The sequence below is a fragment of the Octopus bimaculoides genome, chromosome 12, assembly GCF_046866305.1.
Source record: "Octopus bimaculoides isolate indiv1 chromosome 12, ASM4686630v1, whole genome shotgun sequence".
NCBI lineage: Eukaryota > Metazoa > Mollusca > Cephalopoda > Octopoda > Octopodidae > Octopus > Octopus bimaculoides.
Window position 1 is genome coordinate 148,974 of NC_142939.1, and position 20,365 is coordinate 169,338.

The following is a 20,365-nucleotide window of genomic DNA, read 5'->3' on the forward strand; positions in this document are numbered from 1 at the left end:
CATTTGATTATAAAAGTTGATAAGAAGCTGATTGTATCTACCATACTTAAATGAGATACATATTGATTGTATTAGATGAAGAAGATGATGATGATGATGATGAGGACAATGAGGACAATGTGTACTTATCTGCGTGAGAAAGTGGGTGAAAAGAAATATATATTACTGGTATGAAGGAAAGCTACTGTGCAGGTGTTGAAACCATTGTGATATCCACTTGACAGCTGATGATGGGGATTGCAGGTTTGATATGCTTGCTTGAGAAACTTTAATATTTTGGGATCTCGTTATCTCATTCTAAGTTATCCTTCATTCTCATAAGATTGAACGTTTCTGGGTTCATGGTTTATGGTGACTTCATATTCTGATATAACTTGATTGACTTCATGGATAATCTTATTAGGCTGGGATAATATTTAATTGATGGTTTCTAGTTTCGAGAGAGTCTGTGGCATACACATACATGCATACATACACACATTATATATATATATATATATATATATATATATATATATATATATATATTTTTAGGGAAAATAACCAAGTTTCAAGAACTCATCGATGAAAATCCACTATCACATATAGAAAAATTAATAATTAAAAGCACAATAAATTATATTTATATTTATCTTATGATATTTACTTTACTTTATATTATACTCATTTATTGTGCTTTTAATTATTAATTTTTCTATATGTGATAGTGGATTTTCATCGCTGAGTTCTTGAAACTTGGTTATTTTCTCTAAAACTATATATTTTATCTATAAAGCTCAATTTAATTTTAATTTTTTATAAATTGATTTTAATTGAGTTTTTACCTGTAATTTTGGATTTTGTCCCTAATATTATTATATATATATATATATATATATATATATATATATATATGTATATATGGATAAATAGATAGATACAGTTCTATATTTAAGAGATGAGGAATTATTTACATTATTTACATTATTTACATTTGACGGATATTTGTCCTCATCTTGTTTGTTGTTAACACAACGTTTCGGCTGATATACCCTCCAGCCTTCGTCAGGGGTCTTGAGGAAATGATCAAGCTCAGTAACAATCTATTAAGAAACAACTACCCCAAGAACATACTATCTACTCCAATTATGAAGAAAAGAGAGGATGAAACCAATAAACTGTCTACAGTCTGTCTACCCTATGTGAAAGGCCTCTCCGAAAAGATACAAAAGATACGCGGCCCATATGACATCAGGGCAGTATTCAAGAGCAATACAACACTTCGCAAATATCTCCTTCGGGTAAAACCACCAACAGAAGAAAATATGACCAAAAACTGCGTGTACTCCATCCCATGCAGCTGTGGTAGGTTATACAAAGGCGAAACATGTCGCCCCCTCAAAATAAGGGTAGAAGAACATCGCAAAGCTGTGACACGAGGAGATATTGATAAATTGGGTATAGCTGATCATGTATGGAAAAATGGAAACCACCTCCCCCTGTGGAATGAAGTTAAAATAATAGACAGGGAACAACACTGGAAAATACGAAAACTAAAAGAAGCAGCACATATGCTAGGACACAACAACCTCCTAAGCAGACCGAGTGCAGATATGAATAGCATATGGGAACCGGTATTGAGGAAGGATAGAAAAATAATAGATTTATAAGCCTTAAAATTCACCCCATAATTGCCCACGGGCATATGGCGTAGTGGTTAAGAGCGCGGGCTACTAACCCCAAGGTTCCGAGTTCGATTCACGGCAGCGACCTGATTAATAATAGTAATAATAATAATATAATAATAGTAACATCGTTATGAATGAGAACCCAGGTTCGAAATTTCCCCAAGACCCCTGACAAAGGCTGGAGGGTATATCAGCCAAAACGTTGTGTTAACAACAAACAAGATGAGGACAAATATCCGTCAAATGTAAATAATGTAAATAATGTAAATAGATAGATAGATTTAGATATAGATGGGTATATGGTTGTGTGATTAAGAAGCTTGCTTCCTAACCATGTGGTTTCAGATTCTATCCCATTTTGTGGCACCTTGGACACCGTCTCCTATAACCATGGGTTGATCAAAGCATGGTATGTAGATTTGGTAGATAGGAACTGGGAGAAGCCCTTTGTGTGTGTGTGTGTGTGTGTGTGTATTTATGCATATCTTTGCCTTGACACCATGTGTCACAGTTGTAAATGAGTTTCCCTGTCATACAGGCGATTTTTTCCATTCCCTGTCATCCATGAAAAACATGTCAAACTGTGGGAAAATAGTTAGTTACCGTGCCTGTAAGCAGGTGAATGAATTTTGGAAACAGAGAGGGTAATCTGCCTCCATAAATTCTGTCTGACCCATGCAGGCATGAAAAAATGAACATTGAATGATGAGGACGACAGTGGTGATGATGATGATGGTGGTGATGATGGTATGGTGGTGATGGTAATGATGATGGTGGTGATGATGATGAAAGTGTCTTAAGATTTCTTGAAACAGCTCTGAATGCAACTTAAGAAAGCACAGAAGCTCACTACAAGAGCAGCAGCAGCAGCAGCAGAAATAATAATAACTACAAGAAGGCATTATTCTTTCTCTTACTATTATTATTATTATTATCATTGTAGCATCGTTATTGTTGTAATTATGATTATGATTATTATTATTATTATCATTGTAGCACTGTTGTTGTTGTTGTTATAATTATTATCATCATTGTAGCATCATTATTCTTGTTATTATTATTATATCCCTATTGCTGTTATTATTATTATTATATCCTTATTGTTGTTGTTGTTATTATTATTATTATTATTATTATTATTGTAGCATCATTATTATTGTTGATGTTATTATTATTATTATTATTATTATTATTATTATTATTATTATTGAGTGAGAGAGCAGTGCATGCCATCAAAGTAAGACTAGGGTAAAATATATGAAGCCCAGTATACCCATCATGACTACCTGTCTAATAAGGGTACATCAGGCACATGCATCACAACCATATGTGCCGTGCGTGACATGGTAATCTTATATCAAGATAAACAGCGCATGACCTTTGAGGTGGGGCCCAGTTAGAACTTTCTACATGTCAAGTAGTCCATCCTACTCAAAAGGTCTCTGAATAAGAGTTGTTTAAGGATGTTGAACAAAACACCAATGTTTCCAAAAGTGAATTATCCAAACCCCAAAGAATTCCTCTCATCACATGGCTATGATGCTCATCCACTACCTCTGCTTGTGATTAGAGATGCACATATCGTCAGCCACCAAGGGACATGCTCAACTGGTTAAGGTCAAACAACTGACAAGCAAATCTGTGGTATTAAGCAGAATATTTGCTGTAGCCTATCTTTTATACTAAGACAAAACAATTACTGTTGTTATTATTATTATTATTATTATTATTATTATTATTATTATTACTATTATTATTATAGCATCCACAACAATGATGATAAACAAGTTACTTTTTAGGCATGAATATATATATTATTGTGTTTGCTATTTGCTGTTTCAAAGCCTTTTCTCACGGTATGGCAGAAAATGTAGGAAAATAAAATGAAAGATTATATATATAAAAAAGGTAAAAAAAAAAAGAAAAGAAACTGTTTGAAAAGAAAAAAATTATAGCTTTAGGACAGAAATTGGCAGCAGCTATATTGAAGAAATACTCACCACTCATGAATAAAGGATCGTGCAAACTGATGGAATTTACATCTGGTGTGTGGAGCGTGAGGGAATAGTGAAGAATCAACTTTAAAAATTAAAGGGGTGGATAGGAAGGCAAGGAAACAGAGAAGATTTGGTAGAAGCCAAGATAAATGGCAGTACAAAAAGAGAAGTGTTTGGCAGACAATGAAAAAAAAAAAAAACAGGTGATATTTAATTAAGGTAAAAAATATTCACTATTGCACTCACATTTACTTTCTTGATCAATTCACACAAAATAATCAAAAGCAAACCTGACTAGGAATATATATATATATATATATATATATATATATATATATATATTTGTGTGTGTGTGTATGTGTGTGCGTGTGTATATATATATATATATATATATATATATATATGAATAAGAAAATGGAGATATTGCAGTTAATAAGATTGTATTAACAAAAAATCAGCTCAGAAATATGATTTTAATAAGCTTAATTGAAACAGCTGTAAGGGACAAGGGTTGATTTTTTGCTGATAATAAACTTCAATGTCTCCATTTTCTTATTATTCACACACAGACACACACATAAACACACACACACACATGTATATAAATATACATATAAATATATATATATAAATATACATAAATAAGGTTATGAAGGGTATTGGATTCAACCAAACTCAAAGATACAGGTAATACATGTATGTACATATACATATATATATTATATAAATATATATATATATATATATATATATATATATATACATACACACAAATGATTACACAATTTTGGTATGTATTTGCATACACACACACAGACACACACACATATATATGTATCATCATCATCGTCATCATCGGTGTTTAACGTCTGCTTTCCATGTTAGCATGGGTTGGACGATTTGACTGAGGACTGGTGAAACTAGATGGCTACACCAGGCTCCAATCTTATTTGGCAGAGTTTCTACAGCTGGATGCCCTTCCTAACGCCAACCACTCCGAGAGTGTAGTAGGTACTTTTACGTGCCACATGCACGAAGGCCAGTCAGGCAGCACTGGCAACGGCCACGCTCAAAATGGTGTATTTTACGTGCCACCCGCACAAGAGCCAGTTTGGCAGCACTGGCAATGATCTCGCTCGAATGTCTTTACATGTGCCATCTGGCACAAGTGCCAGGAAGGCGATGCTGGGCACAGGTGCCATTGACGGTTTCACTTTTGCTTGCCCCAATAAGTCTTCGCAAGCCGAGTTTCGTTTCCAATGAAGAAGACGACGTTGGCATGGGTGTCATGCACACTGCACTATTTATCTGCTCTCACATACACACACAGAGTTTAAGTGAATAAGCTATTCACTTTATGGTGTATGGTCATGTGTTAAGAGTTTCACATGAAAATATCAACAGTAATGTCCCTCGCTACTAATCCTGGAAGTTCATCATCAACAGTACTTCATGAACACGTTGTTGTTTCAGCCATTCAAATGCTCTTCTTGTCCATCTGGCTGGTTTTCCTCTTCTTCTTCCTCCTCCAGTAGTTTTTTTTTTTCCAACATGAACCAACTTCTACAGCTCCACATATTCACTTCATCCATCCTTCTACCTCACATTCAACCACACCTAAAACCTCTGTCCACCTTTTAACAACAAACCTTGCTAAACCACTGCACTCTAGCTCTCACACACAACTGGAAGTCCAATCTACAGACTGACCCAATGACAAACTGATTTAGAATGTCTGGAAAGCCCTGGTCTGAGTGAAAAAGTAAACTTCTCATTGTCACCTCCGATATTATAGGAGAGAATTCAGCTCCCTTAACATCTAATGTTTCATTTTTTTTAGATATGACTAAAAGTTTTATTTACAGGAGCATTAAATCAGAAAGAAAGGAAGAGGAAAACGCAGGGAAACTAAGCAGCAGATAAGGGTAGAGACTAATGGGGTTACACACCCTGGAACAAATGGTGCACCCCTAGACATGAACACAATGGTATTGTCACAGTGAATGGTCAATGACACTTGCTGCAGCAGCCACCCCACCTTGCAAGACTCATTTCTCAGGTGGGCCACAGATATCCTAACTTTTCAGAGGAAATAGTCAGTGCGAGGTCCAAAAACACCTGAGGTCTCCATGGCAACCAACGCATTTGCATAGGGTTCTTGCTTTTTACAGAAAAGATGAACGGGAGTGGCTGTGTGGTAAGTAGCTTGTTTACCAACCACATGGTTCTGGGTTCAGTCCCACTGCATGGCACCTTAGGCTAGTGTCTTCTACCATAGCCTCAGATCAACCAAAGCCTTGTGAGTGGATTTGGTAGACGGAAACTGAAAGAGGCCCGTCGTGTATATATATATGTGCTTGTGTGTCTGTGTTTGTCATCCTAACATCACTTTACAACCGATGCTGGTGTGTTTATGTCACCGTAACTTAGCAGTTTGGCAAAAAAGACAGATAGAATAAGTACTACGCTTACAAAGAATAAGTCGTGGAGTTGATTTGCTCGACTAAAAGCCAGTGCTCCATCATGGCCACAGTCAAATGGCTGAAACAAGCAAAAGAATAAATGAAAGAATACTTGTAATACCTATTTACAAATGAATGAACTGAACCAGTGGTAATTAAGTATCTTGGTGTGGACATTAATTAAATATGATCTTGTGACCTGTCCTTTAATAGCCCTTAACACTATATTGATTCAGCTAGCTGTGATTCTACATCACTGAGTATATATAACTCATGTATCAAAGATATTCTTCACTCTAAATAGTTTTATGTCTTAGATCAGCAGGCAGTTTGCTTATTTCTACAAAACCAGTTGCTGGATGGCAGACTAAGAGGTTCTTGACATTAAGAGGGTGATATTTTTACAACTTAATTACCTCCACATTCTGCCAATTGTTTGCATATTTCTGTAAATGTAGTTTGCAAACATTTAGAATGTGAGCTTTTTGGTGTAAACCAGCTGAGTATGAGATGTAGCCATGTAAATACATTCATTTATTTAATGTTTGTATACTTGTGTGCATGCAATCATGTATGTAAGTATGCTTGTGTCTTTCTCTTCTATGGGGCGCCACCTTGTGGAATTTTGGTTGAATGAATTGATCCCTGTACTTTTTTTTTTAAACCTGGTACTCGGCTCAGTTTTTTTGCTGAACTGCTAAGTAATGAGGACATAAACACACCAACACCAGTTGTCAAGCAGTGGGGGTGGTGCAAATATAGAAAGTGTGTGTGTGTGTGTGTGTGTGTTTTCCTCTGCTGAATCCACTCACAAAAGCCTGAGGCTATAGTAGAAAACATTTGCTCAAGGTGTCACACATTGGAACTAAACCCAGGACCATGTGGTTGGGAGAGAGAGGCCAGTGGTATGCATTTGAATGATAGTGATCATCATCGTCTTCATCATAATCATTGTCATTTAATGACTGCTCTCCATGCTGGCCAGGGTTCGGTGGTTTGACTGAGGATTGGCAAGCCAGAAGGCTGTGCCAGGCTCCGGTCTGATCTGGCAAGGTTTCTACAGCTGGCTGCCCTTCCTAATGCCAACCACTCTGAGGGTGTAGTGGGTGCTTTTTACGTGCCACTGGTATGAGGGACAGTCAGGCAGTACTAGCATCAACCACGCTTGAGTGGTGCTTTTTACGTGCCACTGGCACGGTAGCCAGTCAGGCAGCACTGACAACGACCCAGCACTGGTGAGCATATATTGATTTCAAATTGTGGTAGAAGGCCAGCAATTTCAGGGGATGGAGTAAGTCAATTACATCAACCCCAGTACTCAACAGGTACTTATTTTATCAGCCCTGAAGAGATGAAAGTTGACTTTAGTGGAATTTGAACTCAGAACACAAAGACAGACAAAACACTGCTAAGCACCCCACCCAGTGTGCTAACGATTCTGCCTTGAATGAGTGTATATTAAATACCATACAAGATAGATGTAGCATTCATTGGTTTTGAAAGTCATTTTAACTCCAGAAAGAACTGAACTCAGATCATCAAATTACTATATTTCAAATTCCTCTGAAACATATAGCATATTTGGCTTTTTACCAAATGTGCCATTCTTTATTCTGTAATAAATGTATATATATATATATATACCCAAGTATCAATAAGTGCTTAAATGCACACAGTCAACTTAACATATGCTTGGCAAACTAGTTAAGGCATCAGATTACTGGCAAACAGAGAGGAATTTTAAATCTTGTTAATGGTTATATGCTATGACCTTGGGCAAGGAACTCAACACTATCCTAGCCATAATTTTAAATTAGATAGCGCCTAGGACAGTAGTATACTTTCGTCTTGCCATTTCAACTGGAAAATTAACAAGCAGTTTGCTACTCTGCATTCTTGAATGTTAGCCAAAACATTTGTGTGGATATGTGTGTGTGTTTGTGTTGGTATATCTTTTTATTCTTTTATTCATTTCAGTCATTCGACTGCAGCCATGCTGGAGCACCACCTTTAATCGAGCAAATTAACCCCAGGACTTATTCTTTGTAAGCCTAGTACTTATTCTATCGGACTCTCGTTTGCCGAACGGCTAAGTTACGGGAACTTAAACACACCACCTTCGGTTGTCAAGTGATGGTGGGGTGGGGGACAAACACAGGCACACAAACATATACACACACACACATACACATATATATAAATATATACGATAGGCTTCTTTCAGTTTCCGTCTACCAAATCCACTCACAAGGCTTTGGTCGGCCTGAGGCTATAGTAGAAGACACTTGCCCAAGGTGTCACGTAGTGGGACTGAACCTGGAACTATGTGGCTGGTAAGCAAGCTACTTACCACACAGCCACTCCTGCACCTATATATTTTTTATTTTTTGTCTTTAACTTGTTTTAGTCATTAGGTCATGGCCATGCTATAGCACTGCCTTGGAGAATTTTTATTTGATTGGATCAACTCCAGTACTTTTTATTTTAAGCCAAATACTTATTCTATCAGTCTCTATTGCTGAACTACTAAGTTGTGGGGATGTAGACACTCCAACATTGATTGTCAAGCAGTGGTGGGGGACAGACACAGACAGAAAGGCGTATGCACACACACACACACACACACATGATAGGCTTCTTTCAGTTTCTGTCTACCAAATCCACTCTCAAGGCTGGCCTGAGGTGCAATGCAGTGGGAGAGAACTTGGAACCATGTGGTTGGGAAGCAAGCTTCTTACCACATGTATGTATGTAAATGTGTGTGTCTGTATATGTATATATACATGCGTATGCATGTATATATCAATGCATTCAAACACACACACACACACACACACTCATCTGTCTCTATACTACTCTGCGTTAAATGAATAAATTATTAAGGCATTGTTTTAGAACTGGATGCTCTTCCTGTTGCTAAACCTTAACTGCTTTTTAAGTATGAGATTTTTTTCTGCAACACATCTTGAAATGCATAAAGACAACAGATGACCCATTACTGTCTGTCGCAGATATATTTCTGGAGAGAAACGTAAATGCTATGTCACACACACACACGCATACATACATATATACTTACGTATACATAACTGGTACTCCGTTGGTCATGGCAAAGGTCTCGATCTAATCAACAGAACAGTCTGCTCATGAAATTAATGTGCAAGTGGCTGAGTATTCCACAGACATGTGTACCCTTAACATAGTTCTCTGAGAGATCTAGTGTAATACAGAAAGTGATAAAGCTGGCCCCTTCGAATTACAGGTACAACTCAATTTTGCCAGCTGAGTCTGGAGCAACGTGAAATAAAGTGTCTAGCTCAAGGACACAATGTATTGCTGGGAATTGAACTCATGATTTTATGATTGCGAACCAATTACTCTAACCACTTAGCCATGCACCTTCCCACATACATAAAAAGGGAATACTGGTGGAATTTACCAGTGAAGACTCACTAAAATGTAAGCACAACAGATCTGTTAGAATGATTTGGGATAGAAAAGAGAAACTGGGAAAGTTCCGAGGATGTGGAGGAGACTTCCTGGAAAAGTCCTAGGACTTCCAGGAAATTTCCAGGGAGAGAAGGAGGCTTCCTGGAAAAATTGGAGGAGTTTCTGGAAAGTTCAGAAAGGGACGAGGTTACCTGGAAAAGTATGTTCTTTTTAATATTCTACACGGTGGCTTAAAAGTAGGTTTACTGTAGGCACTTTATATTCCTGTTGGAACATTACCTCAACTATTTGATATATTCTGTTGAGGTCATTAAATAGCTGTTGAATAAGACTCCTTCTTGCTTTTGACTCTGTGGCCGAAAAGTAGGTTTAGAGTTATTACGTAGGCTCTTTAAATATCTTTTGAAACATTTTATTATATTCAAATTTCTATCTTACAAACTGAAAAGGGAGCTTGACTAAATTAACTAAATTAGCATAGAATAATGGTTTCATATGTTTTTACAATTAAGATCTAAACTGTTAATATATAAATGCAAAAGAGATAGTTGAATAACTGTAAACCTACTTTTGGGCCACCCTGTATATCTGTATGTCTGTCATGTATCTGGATACACATTCTTCAAGTAAAGACAACTTAAATATTTCATTATGCAATAATTTTATCTGTGTCTCATACATACACTGTATAAATATATACCTGCACACACAAACACACACAAACACACAACGGAAGTCGACTCTTCTATTCTAAATTCTAAAGAATTCAAAGCAGTTAATATAAAATTGATGAATCAGCAAGCCAAAGCGTATGCTATATTTTTGGCAGTCAGTGTACTGAGAAGAGATGGGGTAAAAAGCTTTAACGGATTAATAATAGTTATATAAGTCAGGTAAACATTATTTGTTTATCTCAGAATGAGACAAAGTCTGGGGAAACATTATGTTGCAGAAGAAGACGTTCATGTTTTCTTGAGATCGTTCTTTGAAGATATGAAAACAGTTAATGACAGCTGGTGGAAGTACAGGATAAAATTTATTCTTTTATCTGTTTTCTTTCTGAAAATTTAGTTCTTTCTCTTCTCGAATTACATCCTGGAGTTATTTTTTTTATCAGTTCTATTTTTAACTTTATTTTCTGTTTGTATTTTTTAAGAAGTAAAAGAATAATTACATAAGATGAATGACATGCAATGTAGGTGAGATATTAATAATTTAGGGTACCACCTCTGGCTTGTTGTGCTATATATATATATGTATGTATGTATATATATAGATAGATAGATATCTATATATATATTCTTTTATTTGTTTCAGTAATTTGACTGTAGCCATGCTGGAGCATCGCCTTTAGTTGAGCAAATAGACTCCAGAACTTATTCTTTAAGCACAAGGCCTGAAATTTTGGGGGAGGGGGCCAGTCAATTAGATCGACCCCAGTATGCAACTGGTACTCAATTTATTGACCCTGAAAGGATGAAAGGCAAAGTCGACCTCGGTGGAATTTGAACTCAGAACATGAAGACAGACGAAATACCACTAAGAATTTCGCCCAGCTTGCTGCCTTAATATGTGTTTTATTTGGCATCAAATATTGCATATAGGATAGGGTTGAGGTATATTTAAATTGAGCTCTTACTATATCACATTACTTACCTTCCATTGGTGTTTGTGCACTGGGTTTATTGGCGAAAACTATATCAACATATGATAGCTGCAGACGATCTAGTGATCCTTTCAAACCTGTGGGAAAGGAAAGAATGACATTATTATTATTATTACTGTTATTATCATTTTCATTATTATTATTAACATCATTATTAGTGATGGTGCACAGCTTAGTAATTAGGGTGTTGCATGTATGATCGCTAGATCGTGATTTCAATTCCTAGACCGGGTAGTTCGTTGTGTTTTTTCAGCAAAACACTTCATCATATGTCGCTTTATGATCACTTCAACACCTGATGCAGGTACACTTGTGCACCTGTTCAAATGTTGCTTCGATGGAGAGAGTGAACCAATGTGCAGCACAAACATTTGATCACAATAGACAAAGGATTTGTGCAGCTCATATGTCGTCTTTGATGGGAGAGTCTATCGTCATTATCATCATCATTATTATTATTATTATTAGTAGTAGTAGTAGTAAACCCCCACAAAATGGTAAACTCTTCTTGCAATATCTCCATCAAATACCCACTGGAAAATAAATTCTTCTTATTATTATTATTAATATTATTTAATAGCTGCCTAAAGACAGCCTGTTCTTGGATATTATTGTTATTATTATTATTATTATTATTATTATTATTATTAGTATTATTCAATAACAGCCTAAAGACAACCTATTCTTGAGTATTACTATTATTATTCAATAACTGCCTAAAGTCAGCCTGTTCTTGGACAATGAGGGGGTTGACAACAACAAAAAAAAGATAAAATGTTTGCTTCACAAACTTTTATGAATTTATTTGCACCCATTACATCTTCACATTTAAACTGGCTATCATATGTAATTATGCTTCAAGACTAAACCACAAAATGGCAAACAAATGAACAAAGGAAAGTAGTTTTGAGGAAAGGGCTAGTGGCAACAACAGCAATAACATCTCTTACATGATTTCAAAGACTGCATTCGTAAGTCAAAGCTTCCTTTAATATTAAATGAATGAAAGGAATTCTTAAATCAATCAGTTACCAGAAAAAAATGGAGGTGAGAGAATACTGTAAAACTGGACCACATTTCTTTGCCACCAGAGTTAATCCAGGAGAGAGAGAGAAGAGAAAAATGTCATACAAGGGGGTACCGAAAAGTTGTTGTCTTTAAGGGTTTTGTGGAAGGTCTGGTTTGAGGCCCAAATTTCTGAGTTTTTTTACAGGACTTAAAAATACTGAAGGACTGCTGCAATAAGCGTGTGAATCTGAGAAGAGGAGGGGATATGTTGAATAAAATCATAATTAACTGATCCTTGATCCTGCAGCATTTTCTTTTACTCAAAGCCAGGAACATTTTAGCACTGCCTCGTATATCTCTACTACTAAGAGGATGGAAGTAGATTAAATCTCTCGTGTCTTGTGGTACCAAAGGTTTTTCAGGAAAAAAACAGGAGAAATATTCTCAATAGAGAAAGAAAAAAGCTACGGGTACTATTTGAAGCAGATGTAACACTAAAGACAGCTAAAAACATGGGGCAAAGTTGTCAGTCATAGCTTTCACATCTGTGACCCTAGGTCAGGGTCACAGAAACACAAGAGTGACAATCAGGGACATTTGAAACAATATAGATCTGTGTTTAGTTGTTACTTTTTACATTACTGTATGGGAGAGTGGTCAAAGCAGGATTAAACAAACGGTGACCTGTGGTCAGTGAGCATGAAAATGGATTCACAAATTCTGATGACACTCAAAAGATACAAAATCATACTAGAACTGAGCCCCATGGAAGGAACTGAAATAAAAGATATGAAATTAATGATACAGGGATACAGGGCAGAAAACCTGGTTGCAATGTCTGTCTGAGTAAAATTAACCTCAGAATTGGATTACCAAAAGAACTGGAATGATTTAGAACAAAAAAAAAAAAAAGGAGATCAAGTGAAACAGAAAAGAAAACAGACTTCAGTTTCCAGACCATCTGAAGATGGCAAATGAAATACCTTGAAGAGCATTGTCAAGAATAGATGAGCAAAGATCTCATCTTACAGTGTCAACCTGTAATACCAAATCTTCATGGTGCAATGAGGCAAAATAATAATTACAGATGAAAATTTACCAACATCTGGTGAAAATATGAAAAGTAAAAAAAAGAAAAAGGAAGAAAATCACAGAAATAGAAGATCCAACATAAATCAAAATAAACAGGCAAGGAGGAGAAACAGGTTTTTCCAAACGACAACAAAATTCCATCTTGGGAAAATAATGAAAACAATGAAGAGATCATTTGAACTAAGATTCACCATTCTTTAGAAATCAAATAATCAATTAGTAGCAAAATTATTACATCTCTGGTGATATGGTCTTTCTGAAGAAGTTAGAATACAACACATTAACAATTAGATTTAGAATATAAACAACATGCAAACGATAGATTATTTGTTAAATTAAAACTTAGCCATTCTACTAAGCTTAAAAGAGATTACCCTCAAGATGTTGATGTTTTTCAACACTAAATGTCATTAAAAATGCTCACTGGTACATTCAGTTGCACTCACACACAATGTGTAGAATGATAAAGTGAATAGGGAGCTCGTGGAGTACCCTAAATCAATTTAAGCAATATTCTTTCATGTTTTATAACCTTTAATTACAATTCATTTCAATTACTATATGTAATTTTTTTCCATTCAAATGTATGCATGTATACACATATGCATGTGTATGTATGTCCGTGTGTTTGTACGTTTAAAATCTTAATACATCATTCTACATATGCTATAACATCTTTCCCTTTCTCCATTCATATTTGTAAATGTGTTCCTCCCACATCACATTTTCTTTATCTCTTGCATTTTTTGTTGTGTGTATACTAAATAATAGTGGGTCCAGTAGCTACAGCAGAGAGTCCCACTAAGGCAAATTTTCTGCAGTTTATGCTTAAAGTTCATATGTACCTAGCATCAAATTTACCTACCATCCCTCCATGATTTTATAAAATGAATACCAGTTATATACCAAGGTTTAATCAACAACCAGAACTCGTCCTCACAAATCTGTGTTCTTTTATTAAAGTAGAGTTAATCAATTTTATGGGGACAGTTTCAGCAAGTTGCAATTGTTATTTTTTTTCTTTCTGTTATTGTTTGCATTGTATTTTGCTGTTGTTTTATGTATTGTTATATTATTTTTTAATGTTGTTGTTGTTCATACATCACTAAATTAGATTTTGTATTGTTTGATTAAATCAACTGTCTTTGATTCCAACCAGTAATCTTGGATCCCGATTTAATTTCCTGCTACTTTTTTTTAGGAAGCTTTCCATGTTTGCTTCTGCATGTATGTGTATGTATATGTATGTGGGTATTTGCCTGGATGTGTGTTTCTAATTGTGTATCTAGTTAAATGACCATGCGAGTGTATGTATGAGTGTGTGTGTGTGTGTGTGTGTGTGTGTGTGTGTGTGTGTGTGTATACACATAAAGGCCTACGTGATTTAATTAAAAAATATTATGTCATAAGAATTATAAGATTGGTTTATAAAAAAAATAAAAGAAGCAGTTCTCTACCTTCAATGATATGTTTACGAGAGAGGCCTTTCTCTGTTTCGGCACGACTGGAGAAAACAGAAGAGAGAACAGAATTGATAATTGGTTTCATGTGAACAAACAGGTTTCATGTATTTATATTAAAGCACAAGCATTTGGATAATTATTACTGACCAAATTGATAGAACACTGTCTAAAGTTTGATGGTCTGAATTCTGTCACAAATGTTCCAATTTGTTCCTGGTAAGGTTGTTTAATTAAAGATGGCTTAGTTTATTGGTTCTGTCATTCTCTGGATCTATGTAGAAGTAAAGGTTTCAGTATAAGGAATGGAAACATTATACTCCTTGTCTTTTTGTCTTTTACTTGTTTCAGTCATTAAACTGTGGCCATGCTGGGGCACCACCATGAAGAATTGTTTGTGAAAAGAACTGACTCCAGTACTTCTGAACTTTTTTTTTTTTGAAGTCTGATACTTAATCTATCAGTCACTTTTGCCAAACCACTAAGTTATAGGGACATAAACACACCAATACCAGTTGTTAAGCAGTGTGTGGGAGACAAAGACACACACACACACACACACACACACGATGGGCTTCTTTCAGTTTTTATCTACCAAATCCACTCACAATGCTTTCGTTGGCCTGAAGCTACAGTAGAAGACACTTGCCCAAGTTTCCATGTAGTGGGATTGAACCTGGAACCATGTGGTTGAGACACAAACTTCTTACTATAGAGCCATGCCTGCTCCTATATAATCAATAAAGGATTTCTAAGATGAAAGCTCTGAGCCACATTTTTATTATGTAAGTGAAAGTGGGTCAGTAAAATGGCATTAGTGACGATACAGGTTCAGTTTCCACTTCAATTGCCATATCTGCCGTGATTTCCAGCTGTAATCAACAAACTGGAGAAAGGAATTGGCTCCATTAAGTGGATTTGTCCTTATTATACTATATTAAGTGGATCAAGAGATTTAATGTTTCTCTAAAGCTTGCTGTGAATGGAATTATAAGGAAAGAAAGAAGAGGAAGAAGAAGAAAAGGAAGGAAAGAAGGTAAAGCAGTGCATCACATACACACACATGTATACAGATTGCCATCATCAAGATCATCATCAACATCATCATGATCATCTTCATTGTTTTTATGTTTGCTTTTTCTTTGCATTCTTGTGTTGGATGAGACGTGAGGCAGAATGCTATGGTCACCTTGTCCTGATTCCAATGTTTACTTGCTTTCCAAGTAAAGTACTTTAGACCTTGTCTGGGTGGGAGGTTTTGGTTATAGGGAACATAAATAATGCCATTGCTGCCCAAGTAGTTTCAATGTAAAGACACACTCAAGCACACACACACATAGACAAATACACACACACATATACAAAGACAAACACACACACACATTCATGCTCAGGCTGGATATGGCCAGTCTAATCCTTTAGCATTCAGATTAATTTGTCACATGTAATGTTTATTCATCCACATTTTAAAAAACCAATTATATTCTTGTAGCTTCAAGATTTCAAAGATGTGAATGTTCATTTTTAGAATGGCATTGTAGGGTAGGAGTGAGAAGCTGGATCTGTCCTGTTTCAACATAAAAACAGATACAATATCTGGGCTGGATATGGCCAGATTAACCCATTAAGTCCCAGAGTACTTAAATTTCTGAATATTACTTTTAAATTTTTACAGATGATTGAAAATAGGTTAAAGTGAAAAAAAAAAACAATTATTAAAACTCCTTTACTTCAAGCAGAAATGAAAATACTCAGTGTCTTATAAATAGGACACTGAAACAATGTGATATAGCTTATTGAATGTTCTCATTTAGTGTCCTATTTATAGGACAGTGGGACTTAATGGGTTAAATGCTAAAGGGTTAATCTGCTACAAGGGAGAGTCCACAACTACTCTTTTAGTATCTTTATGTATGAAAGGGAGATTTTATGGGGCTTGATCTGCAATAAATAACAACTACATCTCCTCTTGAATCACACCTTAATCTCTAAAGAAAAGGCAGAGCACATAAGATAATGTAGTTCATAGTAAAAAAAAAAAAAGTGGCTGTAACAACTGAAAAGCCCTGGATCATAGATAGGCTTGATCAAGATCATCTTGGGGTTAAACAACAACAGCAACAACAACACGTCAAAAACCACACCAACATGAACAAGAGGCATGCGAGAAATAATCAGAGCTGTGGAGAAATATCCAGGCTGCCATGACAAGTCCCATAAAATTATTGTCTGCCAAAGTGTATGCTTGAATTCTGTTGTAGACTTATGGGCTTTTCTACTCTAGGCACAAGGCCCGAAATTTTGGGAGAGGGGACCAGTCAATTTGATCAACTCCAGTACGCAACTGGTACTTAATTTATTGACCCCGAAAGGATGAAAGGAAAAGTTGACCTCGGCAGAATTTGAACTCAAAACGTAAAGACAGACAAAATACTGCTAAGCATTTCGCCTGGCATGCTACCGTTTCAGCCAGCTTGCCACCTTGTTGTAGATTTATGGTGTATCTAGAACAGTAGATCTGGTGATTCAACCATATCTCACACTGCACTATTACAGGGATTTGTTTTAGTAATAGTTTCAACGAGCTGTTTTTATTGTAGGTTTAGGGATTATAGTGAGACTGTTATCATAAACCGTTGCATTGTTTAGGCTTAAATAGTCAGAAATTGGCTCGTCCTGCATGTTCCTAACAATTGGTCACATAAACTGGTCATGTGATGGTGTAATACTTGACTGAGTCCATTTCTTGGATCGGTCTAGTTTCACGTGGGATACAGTTTTGTATCTAATCACATTGTATGATAGACCAACCAGCACAACAAAATCCAATGCCATTTTGAGCTTCCAGTTATCAATAAATAAAAGAATTTTCCCTGCTTTCCCCAGTAAAGTGGGAATTTTCAGAGAGAGAGGAGGGAGACTGCCGGGAAACTATGCCACATCATTTTGTTCCTGTTTGCCAAGCACTTCTAACCAAATCTTGACTGAGTTGAGAAGCAGACTTTGTATATTTTCTGCAGACTGTTATCTCCAAGACTGTTATCTTCAGACTGTTATCTTCAGACTGTTATCTCCAAGATGCATCCAACTGGTTCATTGAACAAACTTATTTAGCGGATGAATAAAGTGTTGCAAATCATCGAAGACTCTTTTTGTATTTCTTTTCAAATTTTTTACACACGACACATGGAATCAAGAACTTGGAATTTAATACAAGGGCCAGAGATGCACTTCATACCAGTTAAAGGGCTTCCAATTTCTGATTAGTTTCTGTCATTGGATACTTATCTTTAAAGTCTGTGACTTATTCTGTCAGCCCCCCCTTTGCTGAACCACTAAGTTTCGGGGATGTAAACAAACCAACACTGGTTGTGAAGAGGCAGTGGAGGACAAAACACAAACACACAACACACCACACGAACACAATAGGCTTCCACATAGTTTCTATCTACCAACTTCACTCACAAGGCATTGGTCAGCCTGGGGCTCATAATAGATGACAATTGCTCCAAGTGCTGCACAGTCGGATTGAACTTGAAACCAATGATCGCAAGCAAGCTTCTTTAACACACAGCCACGCTCCTGAGACTGTCTTGTCATAAATCATCATCACCATCATCATCAACATCTCTATTATTCTCATCAATGCTAACAGCTGTCAATGTAATCATCGTTTAGATAATAAATTTATTTCTCCCTTGCTAATTACTTACTTGCCACTCCAATGAATCTTGGTTGATATAATATAACTGGAACGTCTAAAAAAAAAACAAATATACATAAATAGATTACAGGGGTAAGTACACACACACAACTATGTACACATACACAACATGTATGTATACATATGTATATATTTAAATATATATATATTTACGTACATATGTATATATGTATATAAACATATAATATATATGCATACATATATATATATACATATTTATAGATACATAAATGTGTATGTGCGTATATATATATATATATATATATATATATATATATATATATACATACATACATACATGCACATATACGTATATACATACACACACACACACAAGGATGTAAAATTTTAAGTATGTATTAATATTTGTTAGAACAAAAAATATTACCTGAACTTAATAACTAAACTAGAGTTAAAGAATATCGTATTACAAGGTGATTTTACATTATGATATTAGAACCTAGGTACATTAACTTGTTGGATGCCAGAAATGGCTAGGTACAACAACAAAGGGTTCACATTGAGGAATCATGTGTTTGTAGGATACAGCAGATATGCAAATACCAAATCCAATTCAAACCACAGATCCAACTCAGGGTCTGTTCTTGGCATGGCAAAGGTATTACAAAAGAACATGAATGAGATTTCAAAATTTACTTTGTTGATGTCTTCATAGCATAGATTGGGATTTATGGAGCTAATGCAGTTTCGCACCACTCCTTGAAAAATGCATTTTAAAAAAAATTGGGGGGGGGGGGATTCCTATGTTTTAGATGTTGGAGATTATGAATATGCAAAAGAAAAATTTGCCCCCCCCATCATTTAAAATTTTTAACTTTTTTGAAATTTTTTTTCCCTGTTTAGATGACAGAGATTCCAAATATACAAGAAACCATATTTTCAAAATTTTAAATTCAATAAGCATATAGATATGTGTATAAAGAGATAGATATGAATGTCTTCTTGGAGCTAAAAACAACAGTAACACTGTCCTCTATAGGACCACCACATTTAGTTCACAAATATATTTTATGAATAAACGGACAGGGATAAACAGACAGATAAATAAATAAAAGAATGAAAAAGTTCAAAATTTATAATTGGGGAAGTGGGTGAAATTTGAGCCCCTTATTAAACTTTATAACATTAATTATTAAATATAAATGTTTGTTTCTCATGAAATGGTGTATATTTAATTTACATTATATTATTATTTACAATTATTTAAGGCAAACACAAGTAAAATGCAAATTCTTTTCATTTTAATGTTTTTGTCTGTATTTAATTTCGATTTGCATATGTTCGTCAATTTGCTATGATCTAATGGCGGGGGTGGGGCGGGGAGGGGGTTGGGTGAAATAAAAAAAAATTTTTTTTTTTTGCATATTCATAATCTCCAACATCTAAAACGTAGGGATCCGAAAATTAAAAAAAAAATGCATTTTTCAAGGAGAGGTACAAAACTGCATTAGCTCCCGATTTATGCTATGATGTAATCTGTGAATATATCATTAAACTTCTACTGAAACAGCTGTTATAACTTTTAAACTCCGTTTGTGTTCTTTTATATATATATATATATATATATATATATATATATATAACTAATTTAGAGACGAACCACCACTCTATAACTCAGTCAATGAAGACCCCGTCCAAAACCATGCTGTGAGGCATATACCATATAAAAACTTATTTAAGATTTTAATCTCAAATTTTAATAATCTACAATATATCATATAAAGAAACAATCATCATAAAAATATTAATCTAAAAATCAAACAAAGTATAAATTGGACAGACAAAATTAATACAATAATATAATATATAAAAGTATAA

General features: G+C 35.3%; 1 protein-coding gene across 6 annotated transcripts in view; it reads right to left on the bottom strand.

Annotated features, from left to right (window-relative positions):
• The window catches only part of LOC106880139 (voltage-gated potassium channel subunit beta-2), a 223,955-nt gene that overhangs the window by 51,253 nt on the left and 152,337 nt on the right, over positions 1–20,365 (bottom strand). For all 6 annotated transcript variants that reach the window (XM_089360669.1, XM_089360670.1, XM_052972031.2 and 3 more), the window contains 3 exons: positions 18,516–18,560; positions 14,800–14,846; positions 11,233–11,319 (listed from right to left, as the gene is read on the bottom strand). In XM_089360669.1, the coding sequence (XP_089216795.1) occupies positions 11,233–11,319; positions 14,800–14,846; positions 18,516–18,560 (179 nt within the window). The remainder of the gene's footprint in view (positions 1–11,232; positions 11,320–14,799; positions 14,847–18,515; positions 18,561–20,365) is intronic.